At 46.0% G+C, this 19,895-nt stretch overlaps 1 protein-coding gene across 1 annotated transcript; it reads left to right on the top strand.

The window, feature by feature from the left end:
* The first annotated feature begins 754 nt into the window (after positions 1-754).
* On the top strand, positions 755-15,236 carry SULT2A1 (sulfotransferase family 2A member 1). The gene is made up of 6 exons (XM_054465737.2): positions 755-978; positions 2,677-2,885; positions 4,267-4,393; positions 7,334-7,428; positions 11,607-11,784; positions 14,136-15,236. Exons 1-6 carry the CDS (start codon positions 843-845, stop codon positions 14,246-14,248), a joined length of 858 nt encoding a protein of 285 aa, XP_054321712.1. The 5' UTR covers positions 755-842; the 3' UTR covers positions 14,249-15,236.
* Positions 15,237-19,895: the final 4,659 nt, after the last annotated feature.

Here is a 19,895-nt window from a genome sequence, read left to right as displayed (position 1 = left end):
CATAGTGACTTTTCAAGTATTTGAGCCTAAAGATTTTCATCTCACATTTTTATACCTGTTTAAATTGTTCACAATTATTACATACACGTCAGCCATCAACTAAAGTTGTACTTTAAAAATTTACTACAATATGTACATTGCTGATATTTGTACTTAACTCTTTTTTTCTCCAGAGTGGAGGTATAATTGTGTCATATTTCAGAAATACAGATAAATGATTCAAAAAGTCTCAGGGAGAATAATGTTTCTTTGATCATGAATAACTGATTAGTAATTCTTGCCTATATTTTCCTGATAGCGTATGACAAATGTTTATAAGGTAACAAGATGAGAACAAATAAAGATTGTGTGGTCTTTTGGATTTGGAGAGAAATATTTTAATTTTTAAATGCGGTTACAAATTATAATGTATTCATATTTGTACTTTCTATTAAAATGCACGATTGCAGGATTATTTAGATTTTGTGTTTATTCTTGATGAAAAGCTTTGTTCTTGTTTTTAAGTTTGCACTCAAACCTTAAGAAATAAATTCACCCATATTATAAAAAAAAAAATTTGTCCTCTTGTTTGTTATTTGATCTTTTGAACGCAAGATCAGATGACCCCTAAAATGGTCTCTAGATAAGTTCATGATTGCTCAATATCTTCAATCTTTTGAGTATGAGTCACACTATACCTCTCTTTATCAGCAAGTAAACTTTACAACAAACATGTGACATGCTGGGACAAGGTTAAAGATCGTTTTATCCTTGCTGTAAAAGCTGATCTGCCGGTAGCTGCCACAGCCTCCAGCGGTGGCTACAGTTGAAACCCTAACACCACGCAGGAAGAGGTCATCATCATGTCGGACGATTTCTTATGGTTTGAAGGCATAGCTTTCCCTACTATGGGTTACACATCCGAAATCTTAAGAAAAGTACGTGATGAGTTCGTGATAACGGATGAAGATGTAATAATATTGACTTACCCCAAATCAGGTAAGGAGGCAGAACCGTGAACTGAGAAAGGCTGTGGTTGTGTTCCTGTCCATTCAGTGCACGATTGGAGTTCTTCCTTTATGTCAGACAGTGTACAATGCTTTAAGGGGAAGAGAGGAATGCCTAATACCATTGACAATCAGAGAAAAGGATTTAGTCAGGAAATTACACAGTAGGATGAGTGTTCACAGGGGTAATCTAAGGTATTAGGAGAATCTACAGGAATGAATCCCAAGGCAAATTCAGGTGTTTGTTTGGTGGCAGTGGGAGGGAGGATGGCTGAGGATGACCAGTGATGTCCTGAAAGAAGAAATAGCATTTAAATGGAAATGGAAAGAATGAGTATGAAATTACTCGGTGGGGAGGGTTATTTTCAGATAGGAGAATCATCAGTGCAATGGCCAGGAACCACAAAAGAGCCAGGCAATCTCAAGGGGCTGAAAGATAAGGATCATATGTCTCTGGGAGTGGGGCTGTGGGTGGAGGGTGGTAAGAGCACTGCGGATGGGGTGAGGATTGAGGCTGAAGACATTGGAAGTGGCATGGCCCTGAGAGGCCAAGAGCAATGGGAACGTAATAAGAGGGATTTCAGCAAATAGCCAAAAGATAGAAGCAACCCAGATATCCACTGACAGGTGAGTGAATAAACAAAACGTGGTATATAGATATAATGGAATGTTATTCATCCTTGAGAAGGAAGAAAATTCTGATGCATGATACAACAGCGTTAACATCAAGGACATTACGCTAAATGAAATAAGCCAGTCACAAAAATACAAATACTGTGTGATTCCACTTACATAAGGTACCTGGAGTCCTCAAGTCCATAGAAACAGAAAGTACAGCGGTGGCTGCCAGGGGCTGAAGAGAAGGGTAAATGGGGAGTTGGTGCTGGCTCTGCATAGAGTTTCAGTTTTGCAACACAAAAATCCTCTGGAGATTGGTTGAGCATCACTGGGAATATACTTAACACTTAACATTACGAAACTGTAGGCTTAAAAGTGGTTGACAGGCTGGGCGTGGTGGCTCATACCTGTAATCCCAGCACTTTGGGAGGTCAAGGCAGATGGATTGCCTGAGGTCAGGAGTTCGAGACCAGCCTGACCAACATGGCAAAACCCCGTCTCTACTAAAAATATAAAAATTAGCCAGGCGCTGTGGCGCACGTCTGTAGTTCCAGCTACTTGGGAGGCTGACCAAGAGAATCACTTGAACCCAGGAGATGGAGGTGGCAGTGAGCCAAGATCATGCCACTGCACTCCAGCCTGGGCGACAGAGCAAGACTCTGTCTCAAAATAAATAAATAAATAAATAATAAAAAAATTAAGGTTGAGATGGTACTTTTTTTGTTGTTTTTTTTTGTGTGTGTGTGTGTTTTTGAGACTGAGTCTCACTCTGTTGCCCAGGCTGGAGTGCCATGGCACAATCTTGGCTCACTGCAACCTCCGCCTCCCAGGTTCAAGCAATTCTCTGCCTCAGCCTCCCAAGCAGCTGGGATTACAGGCACCCACCACTACACCTGGCTAATTTTTGTATTTTTAGTAGAGACGGGGTTTCACCATCTTGGCCAGGCTAGTCTTGAATCCCTGACCTCATGATCACCTGCCTCGGCCTCCCAAGATGCTGGGATTACAGGCGTGAGCCACCATGTCTGGCTGAGATGGTACATTATATATATATTTTCCCTTCTTTTTCCAGGAACAAACTGGTTGGCTGAGATTCTCTGCCTGATTCACTCCAAAGGGGATCCCAAGTGGATCCAATCTGTGCCCATCTGGGAGCGATCACCCTGGGTAGAGAGTGAGATTGGGTATAAAGCACTCAGTGAAAAGGAGGGTCCACGTTTCTTCTCCTCCCACCTCCCCATCCAGTTATTCCCCAAGTCTTTCTTCAGTTCCAAGGCCAAGGTCAGTGCATAATGGTTAAGACGCGTTTGATCAATGCCTTTCAAACACTGATGTGCCTAAAAGTCATCTGGAGATCTTGCTGAAATGCATTCTCCTTCAACAGGTCTGTGCTGTTGAGACCTGAGATTCCGTATTAGGTGACACCTATGTGGCTGCTCCCAGAACTGTCCTTGAATTCAAGGGTATAGACCATTCTACAGATTACCCCAGCCAGATTTAAACCAGGGATAGGGTGAAACAATAAGCCAGAATCTTAGAAAACCAGGTTTTAAGCCCAATCAGAATGTATAGGCATATTATATACTAGATAACCGCCTTTGGTTGCCCTAAAAAACAATTAGCCAATCTGAATTCAACAAATGCCTCCTGCCACGTAAAAGACACAGAGGTGTTCCTATGGGAAGCAGCATGTTCATCAATCAATGCCTGTATCCAGGGTGACTGCCCCGGTGCCATGACTGGGCTCTGTACCCACTTCGTCTTACTGTGTGTAAATATGTGTTGATATCAGCAGCCACACGCATCTCCCATGGGGCTGAGGGGTGATCATGAGAGGGACAAGGCATATCCAGGACCTTGCATGGTTCAGACTGCTTCTAGAATCGTACTTTCCTGAAAGGTGTTTATTGGTGTGTGAATTTTTTTTTTTTTTTTTTTTTTTTTTTTTTGAGACAGAGTCTCATTCTGTCACCCAGGCTGGATTGCATTGGTGCGATCTCGGCTCACTGCAACCTCCGCCTCCCCAGGTTCAAGTGATTCTCCTGCTTCAGCTTCCTGAGTAGCTGGGACTAGAGGTGTGCGCCACCATGCCTGGCTAATTTTTGTATTTTTAGTAGACACAGGGTTTCACTATGTTGGCCAGGCTGGTCTCGAACTCCTGACCTCTAGTGATTCGGCCTCCCAAAGTGCTGGGATTACAGGCATGAGCCACCATGCCTGGCCCAAAGGACAAAGTAATGTCTCTGAAATTTATCCATGATCTTGGGCGTTGTATATGGATAATATTGCTATATATCTATGAATGTAGCTTAATTTATGAATTCCTTCTCTTGTTAATGATCTTTAAACCACAGTACACAAATATACATCACTCACCTTTGGAAACCTTCCATGTTCTTCCCATTGTGAGCAGACTGTAATATCCCAGAGGGAAGGAACGATGCTTCCTTCTTCCATTGATATATTCCTAGTGCAGTGACTACTTCATAGGCACGTTAAATTTGATTAGTGAATGCAGTAAGTAATTTGTTAAAAGAATCCATTGACATTATTAGGCATTATCCGGGAATTGGCTTTTTCTCCATTTTTGTGAAGATCAAAAAGAGTGAGGATTGACTGTACTGATTTTTCATTTTCCCATTTTCCCATTTTTCCATTTAAGGTGATTTATCTCATGAGAAATCCCAGAGATGTTTTGGTGTCTGGTTATTTTTTCTGGAAACACATGAAGTTTATTAAGAAACCAAAGTCATGGGAACAATATTTTGAATGGTTTTGTCAAGGAACTGGTGAGTGTTTTGCAAAATATGGGGGTGCTTGGAGTCTTCTATCCGACCTCATTTGACACCCAGCCTCACATCTCTACCTCTCACCAACCCATGGGTTGAAAGGCTCCACCACCCCTGGAGGCCAAACCTGCTAAGTTCGCTTACTCTGCCGCATAGCAGCAGAACTCTAGCCGGCCCCTCAGCTTGCCCCATGATAAACCATCCTAGCTACTTTCTGAGTCTCTAGAGCCTCCAACACTAGCACAGGAAACTTATATTCTGCTCTACTCTCCTAATGTGTAGATTTCTGGAAGTTAGCTTTTCACTGGCTTCCGGGACAACACAATCCTGACCTTCCGCCATTTTTTTCTGATGCCTCTTTCCAAAACCCCCTTAATATTCTGTTTCTATCTGTCTCAGAACTGTTTGCATGACTCTAGGATCGCTATACATTTAGTTATGCAGAATTTCTGGGCTTTTTCAGTACTTTCCATTTTGCAATTGATCTCAAAACTCTATGAGCCTCTATCTCAGCTGTGATGTGTCTCTCAGCAATACACCAGCTACAGATACCTCCATTAGAGAGAGCCACCAATGCGTCTAATTCAGTACACTCAAATTTGAACACCTTTCTGGCCGGGTGCGGTGGCTCACACCTGTAATCCCAACACTTTGGGAGGCCGAGGCGGGTGGATCACCTGAGGTCAGGAGTTCAAGACCAACCTGGCCAACATAATGAAACCCTGTCTCTACTAAAAATACAAAAAATTAGCCGGGCATGGTGGCTCATGCCTATAATCCCAGCAGTTTGGGAGGCCAAGGCAGGTGGATCACCTGAGGTCAGGAGTTCGAGACCAGCCTGGCCAACATAATGAAACTGTCTCTACTAAAAATACAAAAAATTAGCTGGGCGTGATGGTGGGTGCCTGTAATCCCAGCTACTCAGGAGGCTGAGGCACGAGAATCGCTTGAACCCGGGAGGCGGAGGTGACAGTGAGCCAAGATCACGCCACTGCACCCCAGCCTGGGCAACAAAATCAAAACTCCATCTCAAAAAAAACATTTGAACACCTTTCTTAACTGCGTGGGGTTTATCTTACTCCACCCCTCACGCAAAGGCTAGCATGAGTCTAATATTTCATAAGCATCCTCTTTTCCCATCCCACTCCCCTAGGCCCCTCACCACTTTCCTATCTCTAATTATTAATTAAGTCCTACCATCTTGATTAATATCTTCATTCTGGTCTCAGCACTTTGTGAGGCCGAGGCAGGTGGGTCACCTGAGGTCAGGAGTTCAAGACCAGCCTGGCCAACATGGCAAAGCCCCATCTCTACTAAAAATACAAAAAATTAGCCGAGTGTGGTGGCATGTGCCTGTAGTCTCAGCTACTTGGAAGGCTAAGGCAGGAGAATCGCTTGAATCTAGGAGGCAGAGGTTGCAGCCAGCCGAGATCGCTCCATGGCACTACAGCCTGGGTGACAGAGTGAAACTCTGTGTCAACAATAATAATAATAATAATGTATTCCATACTTGACAATTGCTAAGAGAGACCATCTTAAATGTTCTCACCGCCCCGACAAAAAATGGTAAGTATATGAGGAAATGAATATGTTAATTAGCTTGATTCTGTCTGATATGGTTAGGCTTTGTGTCCCCACCCAAATCTCATCTCCAATTGTAATCCCCGTAATCCCCACGTGTTGTAGGAGGGACCTGGTGGGAAGTGATTGGATCATAGTAGTGGTTTCCCCCGTGCTGTTCTCATGACAGTGAGTGAGTTTTCACCAGATCTGATGATTTTATTTATTTATTTATTAGAGCTTTAGGTTTTTTTTTTTTTTTTTTTTTGAGACAGTGTCTTGCTCTGTCACCCAGTCTGGAGTGCAGTGGCGCGATCTCAGCTCACTGCAAGCTCCGCCTCCCAGATTCACGCCATTCTCCCACCTCAGCCTCCCGAGTAGCTAGGACTACAGGTGCCCGCCATCACGCCGGCTAATTTTTTTGTGTTTTTAGTAGAGACAGCGTTTCAGTGTGTTAGCCAGGATGGTCTCAATCTCCTGACCTCGTGATCCGCCCGCCTCGGCCTCCCAAAGTGCTGGGATTACAGGTGTGAGCCACCTCACCCGGCCTAGGTTTTTTTTTAATTTTTTTTTATTATTGTACTTCAAGTTCTAGGGTACATGTACACAACGTGCAGGTTTGTTACATATGTATACATGTGCCATGTTGGTGTGCTGCACCCATTAACTCGTCATTTACATTAGGTATATCTCCTAATGCTATACCTCCCCCCTCCCCCCACCCCCTGACAGGCCCCAGTGTGTGATGTTCCCCGCCCTGTGTCCAAGTGTTCTCATTGTTCAATTCTCATCTATGAGTGAGAATATGCAGTATTTGGTTTTCTGTCCTTGCGATAGTTTGCTCAGAATGATGGTTTCCGGCTTCATCCATGTCCCTACAAAGATATGAACTCATCATTTTTCATGGCTGCATAGTATTCCATGGTGTATACGTGCCACATCTGAGATCTGATGGTATTATAAGTGTCTGGCATTTCCCCTGCTGGCACTCACTTCTCCCTCCTGCCGCCTTGTGAGGAAGTTGCCTTGCTTCCCCTTCCTCCATGATTGTAAGTTTCCTGAGGCTCCCCCAGCCACGCTGAACTGTGAGTCAATTAGACCACTTTTCTTTGTGAATTACCCAGTCTTGGGCAGTTCTTCATAGCAGTGTGAAAACTGACGAATACACTGTCATTCCATAGTGTATGCATATATCAAAACATCTGTTATACACTAAATATATACCATTTGTTGGTCCACTTTGACCAAGTTTCATTCAAGTTTTATTTGTCAATCATACGTTAACAAGCCAGTGGGGAGGCGGTGGGGGTGAACATAATAGATTGGATGCCTGCTCTCATAAAATTTGTAACCTATCACTTTTTCTGCCACCCCATGCAGTGGCATATGGGTCATGGTTTGACCACATTCACGGTTGGATGCCCAGGAGAGAGGAGAAGAACTTCCTGTTACTGAGTTATGAGGAGCTGAAACAGGTAATCCCATCATTTTTAGAGTCAGTGCACACCCTCTCACCACCATCCTTACTTTCCTTAAATTCCCTCCATCCCGCTGTGTCTTCATTCCACCCTCTCAGTTAAAGTGGAGCCTGGTGAAGAATCACAAAGAGTGGGATTAACTCCCTGGTCTTCATTGCCCTGTTTCTGGTTGACCCTTGCCCAAGCTTCATGCTCCTTATTTTATCTTAAAACATCTAAGCCAGGCACATTGGCTCACGCCTGTAATCCCAGCACTTTGGGAGGCCAAGATGGGTGGATCACAAGGTCAGGAGTTCAAGGCCAGCCTGGACAAGATGATAAAACCTCATCTCTACTACGAATACAAAAATTAGTCGGGTGCAGTGGCGAGCGCCTGTAATCCCAGCTACTCAGGAGGCTGAGGCAGGAGAATCGCTTGAACCTGGGAGGTGGAGTTTGCAGTGAGTCAATATGCCGAGATCATGCCACTGCACTCTAGCCTGGGCAACAGAGCACGACTCTGTCTCAAAAAAAAAAAACTAGAGAGCTTTTTTGGCACCGGGTGCAGTGGCTCACACTTGTAATCCCAGCACTTTGGAAGACCAAGGTGGGAGAATCACTTGAGGCCAGGAGTTTGAGACCAGCAAGACTCCAGTCTACAAAACAGCAAGACTCCAGTCTACAAAGGAAAAAAAAAAAATTAGCCAGATGTGGAGGGTGCACACCTCTAATTCCAGCTACTCGGGAAGCCGAGGCCAGGGGAATTGCTTGAGCCCATGAATTCGAGGCTGCAGTGAGCTATGATCGCACCACTGCACTCCAGCCTGGGGCAGCAGAGCAAGACTCTGGCTCTATAAATAAAAATAAGGAGCATATTCCATGCATTGAGGCAGAGTGTGATGTCTCCTGCTAGCACTGGTGTATGTAAAAATTTCTCTAGGCGAGACCTATGGTGCTGCTGATAACCAAGCATTGAAAAGGCGCTGGAAAAGAGGATGGGACTGGGTAGAAGTGGCTTAGTTCCCGAGATGGTTCCGAGTGTCTGACATCTCAGCTTGGCTGGTATGAACAGAAATGAAGGCATATAATCAATTTATCTCACTATTCTGAGATCCAAGTACTGGAGTGAATAGTGACAGAGAGGAAAAGCTGTCAGATGATACTCAGAACCAGCGAGTATTGAAAGAACAACTTGAGGCCAAGCTCAGTGGCTCATGCCTGTAATCCCAGCACTGGGTAGGCCAAGGAAGGTGGATTGCTTGAGTCCAGGAGTTCGAGACCAGCCTGGCCAACATAGCAAGACCCCATCTCTACTAAAAATACAAAAAAATAGCCGGGCATGGTGGCAGGCACCTGTAGTCCCAGCTACTTGGGAGGCTGAGGTAGGAGAATCACTTGAACCCAGGAGGAAGAGGTTGCAGTGAGCCGAGATCACACCACTGCACTCTAGGCTGGGTGACAGAATGAGACCCTGTCTCAAAAAAAAAAAGAAAGAAAAAGAAGGCTGGGCACGGTGGCTCACACCTGTAATCCCAGCACTTTGGGAGGCTGAGGTAGGGGGATCACTTGAGGTCAGGAGTTCGAGACCAGCCTGGGCAACATGGTGAAACCCCATCTCTACCAAAAATATAAAAAATTAGCCGGGCGTGGTGTTGTGCACCTGTAGTCCCAGCTACTCAGGAGGCTGAGGCAGGAGAATCGCTTGAACCCAGGAAGCGGAGGTTGCAGTGAGCCAAGATGGTGCCACTGCACTCCAGCCTGGGCGACAGAGCAAGACTCCATCTCAAAAAAAAAAAAAAAGAACTTGACCCATTAGTGATATCTCACAGAAAAGAGAAAATAACACCAACATTGGATTTTGTTCCACCTGGGAAACATCATGTCCCAACACCTTCCTCTGGCTCATCCTGTCCAATGCTCTATGGCCTATGGCCTGAACATGAATTTCTTTTTTTTTTTTTTAAGAGGTGGAGTCTCGCTCTGTTGCCCAGGCTGGAGTGCAGTGGCACGATCTCGGCTCACTGCAACCTCCGCCTCTCGGGTTCAAGCGATTCTCCTGCCTCAGCCTCCTGAGTAGCTGGGACTACAGATGCACACCGCCATGCCCAGCTAATTTTTTTTGTAGTTTTAGTAGAGACAGGGTTTCACCGTGTTGCCCAGGCTGGTCTCGAACTCCTGAGCTCAGGCAATCCGCCCGCAGGCCTCCCAAAGTGCTAGGATTACAGGCATGAGCCACCGCGCCCGGCCATCTTTTTTTTTTTTTTTTAGACAGAGTCTTGCTCTGTCACCCAGGCTGGAGTACAGTGGCACAATCTCAGTTCATTGCAATCTCCACCTCTCTGGTTCAAGTGATTCTCGTGCCTCAGCCTCCCAAGTAGCTGGGATTACAGGCATGCACCACAACACCCGGCTAATTTTTGTATCTTTGGTACAGATGGGGTTTCACCACGTTAGCCAAGCTGGAATGAATTTCATTTCTATTAAGAAGCCCTTTGTAACAAGTTTGGTTGGCTACCTCAGATACATGATCCCATACCTTCCTGAGATCTTCCTTTCGGATCACACAATGAACTTATTTTAGTTATTTCCACAGTTGTACATCTTCTTATTAGATAACCAAGGTTTATGAAATAGAGAAAAAAATTAAAGCATTATAGATCTAAGAGTAAGGCCTATGATTCAAAGCAAAGTCCTTCTGGTTACAATAATTCATTTTGTTGGCCAGGTGCGGTGGTTCACGTCCATAATCCCAGCACTTTGGGAGGCTGAGGCGGGCAAATCACCTGAGCTCGGGAGTTGGAGCCCAGCTTGGCCAACATGGTGATACTCCCTCTCTACTAAAAATATGTAAATTAGCCGGGAGTGGTGGCTCACGCCTGTAACCCCAGCTACTCGGGAGATTGAGACAGGAGAATTGCTTGAGCCTGGGAGGCGGAGGTTGCAGTGAGCTGAGATCACGCCACTGCACTCCAGCCTGGGCGACACAGTGAGATCTTGTCTCTAAATAAATACATAAATAAAATTTTAAAAATAAAAATCTATTTTCTTAATCTCCCAGGATCATGTACCTAGTCCTAATTATTGAGATGAAATATGAGAAGATATTGTAAAACTCTGTGTGTTATTCAAATCTAGTTATGGGAAACGGTACTATCTGACAGTACAGCCAGGATTTGAAATCAAGCCCTTCAATCTCCATCAGATTCTCCCTGAACCTCTCCTTGCTAACCCTGATTACTGTCTAGAAGCCTCTCTAAACGTCTCTTAGGAAAACTGAGACTCTGTGTTTCACTGTTAAGTTGTCCTAAACTCTACCACACAGAAAAATCCACGAGGATCCTTGCATCTTTTGTGGTGTTCTGGTTGGTTTTGTTTTGTTTTGCTTTGTTTTGTTTTTGAGATAGGGTCTCACTCCAATGCCCAGGCTGGAGTACAGTGGTGCAATCACAGCTCACTGCAGCCTCAACTTCCTGGGTTCAGGTGATCCTCCCATCTCAGCCTCCCAAGTAGCTGGTACCACAGCTGTGCGCCACCATGCCTTGCTAATTTTTGTATTTTTTGTAGAGACAGGGTCTCACTATATTGCCCAGGCTGGTCTAAAACTCCCGGACTCAAGTGATCCGCCTGCCTCAGCCTCCCAAAGTGCTGGAATTATAGGCAGGAGCCATGGCGCCCAACCCATCCTTGCGTCTTTTACATACTTCATGCCCTCTCTTCTTTACCTTTTTTCTTTCTTTCTCCTAATTGCATTCAACTCAATCCCTTCTCATATCTGCATGTTGTTCCTCTCTTCTTCCTCCTCCTCCTCCTCATTCTGCAGTTCCCTCCTTCTCATCTTACTTTTTTCTATTGTCTTTTTTTTTTTTTTTTTTGACAAGGTCTCACTCTGTCATCAGGCTGGAGTGCAGTGGTGCGATCTCAGCTCACTGCACCCTCCACCTCCTGGGTTCAAGCGATTCTCCTCCCCCAGCCTCCCAAGTAGCTGGGATTACCGGCGCCCACCACCACGCCCTGCCAATTTTTGTATTTTTAGTAGAGATGGAGTTTCACCATGTTGGCCAGGCTAGTCTCAAACTCTTGACCTCAAGTGATCCAACCACCTCAGCCTCCCAGAGTGCTGGGATTACAGGCATGAACCACCGCGCCCAGCCTTGTCTTTCTCTTTCGTATCCTCTCTCTTGATTTTTCTTTTTCAGGACACAAGAAGAACTGTAGAGAAGATCTGTCAATTCCTGGGAAAGACATTAGAACCCGAAGAACTGAACTTAGTTCTCAAGAACAGCTCCTTCCAGAGCATGAAAGAAAACGAGATGTCCAATTATTCCCTCCTGAGTGTTGATTATGTAGTGGACAAAGCACAACTTCTGAGAAAAGGTAAAAGAAAATCCTTTGGTTTCCAAATATACCAGAATACACGGCACGCATGCCTATGGTCACAACTGGGCGCTAACAGTTGAGATGAAAGAGAGCTTTTTCTTCCCCCCGAGATGGAGTCTTGCTCTGTCGCCCAGGCTGGAGTGCAGTGGTGCGATCTCAGCTCACTGCAACGTCCGCCTCCAGGATTCAAGTGATTCTTCTGCCTCAGCCTCCCGAGTAGCTGGGATTACAGGCACACACCACCACGCCCAGCTAATTTTTGTATCTTTAGTAAAGACGGGGTTTCACCATCTTAGCTAGGCTGGTCTCAATCTCCTGACATTGGGATCCGCCCACCTCAGCCTCCGAAAGTGCTGGGATTACAGGCATGAGCCACGGCACCCAGCCAATTTATCAGCTTTAATTGCTCATCACCCAGAACACTTCTCCCGTGGCCTCATCAGGAAGCCTCTTCTTGTGGTACTGATGTGGGCTGTAGGCGCGTGGGGAAAATTGGTTCCGCCTGGGAAGGTTATCTGACTTACGCGAGGTCATTCAGATTCTCTTTCCTCAAAATGTGACATGAGCATTATCCATTCTACAAACAGTGAGCAAGTTAACTAGCAACCCTTGCTATACCTACAAGCTGTGATTCACCTGAGAAACGAGGACAAGGACGGGGTTGGGGATGGCCACAGTGCGGCTGCCCCACTGGTGAGTTAGCATAGAGATCTGTCCTGGATGGGCCGGGTGCGGTGGCTCATGCCTGTAATCCCAACACTTTGGGAAGCCGAGGTGGGCGGATCACGAGGTCAGGAGATCGAGACCTTCCTAACACGATGAAACCCCATCTCTACTAAAAATACAAAAAATTAGCTGGGCGTGGTGGTGGGCACCTGTGGTCCCAGCTACTCGGGAGGCTGAGGCAGGAGAATGGTGTGAACCCAGGAGGCGGAGCTTGCAGTGAGCCAAGATTGTGCCACTGCACTCCAGCCTCGGCGACAGAGCAAGACTCCGTCTCAAAAAAAAAAAAAAAAAAAAAAAGAGAGAGATCTGTCCTGGATGAAGAAATGTGTGAAGGAATGCCTCACCTGGAAAAGGGAGAGAAGAGAGACTTTGCTATCACACACTGTAAGGTGCCAAGATGAATGGAAATGTCTATTGCATGGGGTGAAAAAATCCATTTTATAACTTATCTATATTAGGGATACATACCATACACATACACCACAGAAAGAAAATACACAGAACCTGTCCTACATGATATGTGTTATGAGGTGAAATACAGCAAGGATGGGGAGTGACCTCGAAATTCGGTGGTGAGAGAGAACCTCGCTGAGAAACTTGAATTGGAACAAAGACTTGAAAGAGGCAAATAGGCAAGTCATGGGCCAATCTGAGAGAGCAGCGTTCCAAGGAGAAGGAGCATGGGACGCCAACAGTCTGAGGAGTGGGGATGCCTGCTATGTTTGAGGTAGAATCAGAAGTCCCCATGTGAGTAGAGCGATGGAGAGGGTAGTTTTAGGGGATGAACTCAGAGAAGCCACAGGGGCTGGATCACCTGGAGCCCTGTAAGCGCCTCCAGCACTTGTACTTGAGTGAAACCGAGAGTCCTCGGAGAATCTGAGCAGAGAAGTGGCATGATCTGGGATCGTGAGGGCTGCCATGCTGAGACTAACTTATGAAAGAGAACTTATGAAAGCAGAGACCAGGCCGGGCGCGGTGGTTCACGCCTGTAATCCCAGCACTTTGGGAGGCCAAGGCGGGCGGATCACCTGAGGTCAGAAGTTCGAGACCAGCCTGGCCAACATGGCAAAACCCCATCTCTACTAAAAATACAAAAATTAGCCAGGCGTGGTGGCAGGCGCCTGTAATCCCAGCTATTCGGGAGGCTGAGGCACGAGAACTGCTTGAACTCGGGAGGCGGAGGTTGCAGTGAGCCGAGATCACTCTACTGCACTCCAGCCTGGGGGATAGAGCAAGACTCTGTCTCCACAAAAAAAAAAAAAAAAAAAAAAAAAAAAAAAAAAAGCAGAGACCAGTTACAAGTGTACTCTAATAATCCAGGTGAAAAATGATGTTGGCTTGAGTCAATGTTGTAGAAACAGAGGTGGTGAGACATGACTCGATTCTGGACATATCAGATGATATATATTGCTGAGGAATTGTACACAGGATGGATGGGAGAGAGGAGAAGATAGGAAATTGTTTCCAGCTAGGTGAATAACTATGTGACCAGACAGGATAAAGGCCCACCACGAACCATCGGCCATTCTGCTATGTTAGCTACAATGTCCATGTCAGGTGCCTGGTGGGGACAGGCCAAGGAGATGTGTGATCTGACCTGAGTTTCTGCTTCATGTTCCCAGGTGTATCTGGGGACTGGAAAAATCACCTCACAGTGGCCCAAGCTGAAGCCTTTGATAAACTGTTCCAAGAGAAGATGGCAGATCTTCCTCGAGAGCTGTTCCCATGGGAATAACATCCAAAACACCCTGGGTCTTATATGGAGAATGACATTGGTTCTCCTGTCCTTGTACCTGTACCTGACTGGGGGTCATTGCATAAGACTTACTATTTTATCCTGAAACCTTAAATATCAAACCTCTGCATCTCTGATCTCTTCCTTGTTAAAAGTTATCAGGGTTGGCCAAGCGCGGTGGCTCATGCCTGTAATCCCAGCAATATGGGAGACTGAGATGGGCAGATCACGAGGTCAGGAGATTGAGACCATCCTGGCTAACACGGTGAAACCCCATCTCTACTAAAAATACAAAAAACAAAAAGAATTAGCCGGGCGCGTTGGTTCATGCCTGTAATCCCAGCACTTTGGGAGGTCAGGGGGTGGGAGAGGATCACGGGGTCAGGAGATCGAGACCATCCTGGCCAACATGATGAAACCTTATCTCTACTAAAAATTCAAAAATTAGCCGGGTGTGGTGGTGCACGCCTATAGTCCCAGCTACTCGGGAGGCTGAGGCAGGAGAATCGCTTGAACTCAGGAGGCGGAGGTTGCAATGAGCCAAGATCACACCACTGCACTCCAGCCTGGGCGACAGAGCAAGACCATCTCAAAAAAAAGAAGTGACTAGGGTTCAGAGAATCAAGGTTCAAAGCCCAGGGATGCAAAGGTTGCGGTGAGCTGAGTCATGGGATCCCAGACTTTTTTAAATGTTTGCAATATTTCCAGTTTACAGAATGCTACAGGAATAATGTACATACTACCTAAAAGGATGTCTAAACATTTTTTAATAAAAATAAGACATAGCTACAGTGACAGATTTTAGAGCAAAAATTAGTAATAAAAATAAGAAATAAAATTACAGGAGCAGTTAAGTTTCCATTTCTTTTCATCACATGTATCTCCACAATTTATTATTACTCTGATCTTAAGGAGTGTAATTCCCAATCTAATTTTATCCTCTTACTCTGTGTTGTTAAACCATATACAATAAATGGTGTTTATGGAGGCTTTTAAAACTTACATAAGGCCAGGTGCGATGGCTCACACCTGTAATCCCAGCACTTTGGGAAGCCAAGGAGGGCAGATCACTTGAGGTCAGGAGTTTGAGACCAGCCTGGCAAACATAATGAAACCCTGTCTCTACTAAAAATACAAAAATTAGCTGGGCATGATGGCACATGCCTGTAATCCCAGCTACTCGGGAGGCTGAGGCATGAGAATTGCTTGAACCTGGGAGATGGAGGTTGCAGTGAGCTGAGATCATACCATTGCACTCCAGCCTGGGCAACAGAGGGAGACTCTGTCTCAAAAATAAAAAATAAAAAAACTAAAGTCTTGTTCCGCAAAAGAACCAAAGAACCTATAAAGAGAATGAAAAGATAGGCTAGATGCGGTGGCTCATGCCTGTAATCCCAGCACTTTGGGAGGCCGAGGTAGGTGGATCACTTGAGCTCAGGAGTTAAGACCAGTCTGGCCAACATGGTAAAACCCCGTCTCTACTAAAAATACAAAAATTAGCCAGATGTGGTGGCGGAGGTTGCAGTGAGCCGAGATTGTGCCACTACATTCCAGCCTGGGCAACAGAGCAAGACTCCATTTCAAAACAAAATGAGAAAACAAAAAGATAAACCAGAGATGGAGAGGAAGTACTTGTAAATCTCATATCTGGCAATGGACTTGTTTCTAGAATACATAAAGAATTCCTAAAACCCAGCATTAAACAAATAATCTTTTTAAAAAAAAAAAAAAGAATAAAAGATTTGAACAAACATTTCACGAAAGAGGACACAGGGACGGCAAATCAGCACATGAAACGATGTTTTGCATCATTTGCCTCTAGAGAAATATAAATTAAAACCCCAAGAAGGCCAAGTAAGGTAGCTCATGCCTGTGATCCCAGCACTTTGAGAGGCCAAGGCACGTGGATCACTTGAGCTCAGGAGTTTGAGACCAGCCTGGCCAACATGGTGAAACCCCGTCTCTACTAAAAATACAAAAATTAGCCGGGCGTGGTGGCGGGCGCCTGTAGTCCCAGCTACTTGGGAGGCTGAGGCAGGAGAATGGCGTGAACCTGGGAGGCAGAGCTTGCAGTGCGTTATGATCCTATCACTGCACTCCAGCCTGAGCAACAGAGCAAGACTCTGTCTCCAAAAAAAAAAAAAAAAAAATTATGTTTTCTAGCTGTTTGGCTTCGGCTTTAGCTTAAATTACATTACACAAGTGGAAAGAAATACAATGTTGCCTCTGTGTCTTTTCCATTTTTTTCTCCCACTTGAATGTGGGGTGTCTCTCCCCCATCCCACCTGGAGGTCTCCTCTATGGAAGGAATCAGCTGGTCTAGGTGGCTCCTGGGACACCCCAGGACCAAGGTCTGGCTGGCTGCTCCCTGGGCTGGAACAGTGATGTATTGTTGCCCCCTGGTGGCCACGGATCATCACAACAGGTATGTGGAAGCCGAGGACTCTCCCATTTCTGAGGGTGCCCCTGAATGAACCCTATCTCTGATCTGACCCCACTGTGTCTCTAGAGATACAACTGCATCTCGAAGTAACAACAATAAAAACCCACAATATCCTTAAGTTATTTCCTGTCAGGCATTTTCTTTAGAAGAATTTCAGGGAAGCAGTCTGGGGTTTTTTGTTGTTTTGGGGGGATATTCTTGAGATGGAGTCTTGCTCTGTCGTCCAAGCTGGAGTGCAGTGGCACGATCTCAGCTCATTGCAACCTCTGCCTCCCAGATTCAAGCAATTCTCCTGCCTCAGCCTCCCGAGTAACTGGGACTACAGGCGCCAGCCACCATGCCAGGCTAATTTTTGTATTTTTAGTAGAGACGGGTTTTCACCATGTTGGCCAGGCTGGTCTCAAACCCCTGACCTCAAGTGATCTGCCCTCCTCGGCCTCTGAAAGTGTTGTGAATACAGGCGTGAGCCACTGCACCCAGCAGAAACAGTCTGTTAAAATGGGAGTTTGGAAAAAAAAAAATTTTTGAGACAGGGTCTTGCTGTGTCATCCAGGCTGGAGTGCAGTGATACCACCACAGCTCACTGCAGCTTCCACCTCCCAGGCTCAAGTGATCCTCCCGCCTCAGCCTTCCAAGTAGCTGAGACCACATGTAGTGCCACCACACCTCGCCAATTTTTTAATTTTTTGTAGAGACAGGGTCTTACTATGTTGCCCAGGCCAGTCTCGAACTTCTGGGTTCAGTCCATCCTTCCACCTCGGCTTCCCGAGATTAGAAAGCATGAGCCACCTCCTTACCTGGCCTTGAAAACCTTTTTTTTTTTTTTTTTTAGACAGAATTTCTGTCACCCAGGCTGGAGTGAAGTGGCACAATCTCAGCTCACTGCAACCTCCACCTCCCAGGTTCAAGTGATTCTCCTCCCTCAGCCTCCCAAGTAGCTGGGACTACAGGCGCCCGCCACCATGCCCAGCTAATTTTGTGTGTTTTTAGTAGAGACAGGGTTTCACCATGTTAGCCAGGATGGTCTCGATCGCCTGACCTCATGATCCACCCACCTCGGCCTCCCAAAGTGCTGGGAATACAGGCGTGAGCCACCATGCCCAGCCGAAAACCCTTTTTAACTAATGAATTTACTGGTGGCTACTATATTTATTTGGTATAAAAATAATGACCATTCACAGCCTGGGCGCAGTGGCTCATGCCTGTAATCCCAGCACTTTGGGAGCCGAGGCGGGCAGATAACCTGAGGTTGGGAGATGGAGACCAGCCTGACCAACATGGAGAAACCCCGTCTCTACTGAAAATACAAAAATTAGCTGGGCATGGTGGCTTATGCCTGTAATCTCAGCTACTCAAGAGGCTGAGGCAGGAGAATCACTTGAACTAGGAGGCGGAGGTTGCGGTGAGCCAAGATCAAGCCACTGCACTCCAGCCTGGGCAACAAGAGGGAAACTCCATCTCAAAAATAAATAAATAAATAAATAAATGACCATTCACATCTTTCTCTTTATGGCACTTGATTTTATCTAGGTGGGTTTCTGTGAAAGTGACAATCAGATAAGGCAATTTTGAGTTTTCTTTTACTAAAATAAAGTTTTGTGGGTTTTTGTTTTTGTTTTTTTTGGTTTATTTATTTATTTTTTTTTTTTTTTTTTTTTGAGACAGAGCCTCACTCTGTCACCCAGGCTGGAGCGCAGTGGTGCAATCTTGGCTCACTGCAGCCTCCACCTCCCCAGTTCAAGTGATTCTCATGCCTCAGCCTCCCGAGTAGCTGGAATTACAGGTACCCACCACCACGCCCCGCTAATTTTTGTATTTTTAGTAGAGAGGGGGTTTCATCATGTTGGCCAGGCTGGTCTCAAACTCCTGAACTTAGGTGATCCGCCCACCTTGGCATCCCAAAGTGCTGGGATGACAGGCGTGAGCCACCACAGCTGGCTTTGGTGTCTTCTTAATAATGACAGTTAGGCATCAACTCCCAGGAGTCTGTCTACTCCACAGCAGGGATTTGACCAAGAATAGCAGTACTCAAGCTCTGCACACTGGAATTGCCTCACAGCTTTAAAACATACTGGTGCTCCACCCCACCAACCTCACTATTTTTTTTTTTAAGAGATGGGGCAGGCCAGGTGCTGAGGCTCAAACCTGTAATCCCAGTGCTTTAGGAAGCTAGATGGGAGGATCGCTTGAGCCCAGGAGTTCGAGACCAGCCCAGGCAACATAGCAAGACCCCATCTGTACAGGAAAAAAATTAAAAATTAGCCTGGCTTGGTGGCACATGGCTGTAGGCACAGCCACTAGGGAGGCTGGGATGGGAAGACTGCTTGAGCCCAAGAGTTCAGGGTTGCAGTGAGCTATGATCACACCACTTTACACCAGCCTGGGTGACAGAGTGAGACCCTATCTCAAAAAAAAAAAAGAAAGAAAGAAAATCAGGCCGGGTGCGGTGGCTCACGTCTGTAATCCCAGTACTTTGGGAGGCCGAGGCGGGCGAATCACCTGAGGTCAGGAGTTCGAGACCAGTCTGGCCAACATGGTGAAACCCTGCTCTACTAAAATTACAAAAAAAAATTAGCTGGGCATGGTGGCAGGTGCCTGTAATCCAAACTACTTAGGAGGCTGAGGCAGGAGAATCGCTTGAACCCAGGAGGTGGAGGTTGCAGTAAGCCTAGACCGGGCCATTGCACTCCAGCCTGGGCAAAAAGAGCAAAACTCCGTCTCAAAAAAAAGAAAAAGAAAGAGAAAAAAAAAAAGAAAATCAGAAACTAGATCCAGAGACCTAGGATGAAGCGGGGTGTTAAAGCAAGAGGTTTTGGCCTGGCACAGTGGCTCACACACTTTGTAATCCCAGCACTTTGAGAGGCTGAGGCAGGAGGATCACATGAGGTCAGGAGTTCAAAACAAGTCTGGAAAACATGGTGAAACCCCTTCTCTACAAAATATACAAAAATGCCAGGCGCGGTGGCTTATGCCTGTAATCCCAGCACCTTGGGAGGCCAAGGCAGGGGGACCATGAGGTCAGGAGATCGTGACCATCCTGGCTAACACGATGAAACCCCGTCTCTACTAAAAATACAAAAAATTAGCAGGCATAGTGGCGGGTGCCTGTAGTCCCAGCTACTCGGGAGGCTGAGGCAGGAGAATGGCATGAACCCAGGAGGTGGAGGTTGCAGTGAGCCGAGATGGCGCCACTTCACTCCAGCC

Source organism: Pongo pygmaeus, chromosome 20, assembly GCF_028885625.2.
Source record: "Pongo pygmaeus isolate AG05252 chromosome 20, NHGRI_mPonPyg2-v2.0_pri, whole genome shotgun sequence".
In the NCBI taxonomy this organism is placed as follows: domain Eukaryota; kingdom Metazoa; phylum Chordata; class Mammalia; order Primates; family Hominidae; genus Pongo; species Pongo pygmaeus.
Note: the sequence above shows the minus strand (reverse complement) of the source record. Positions and strands in the feature narration are given on the sequence as shown.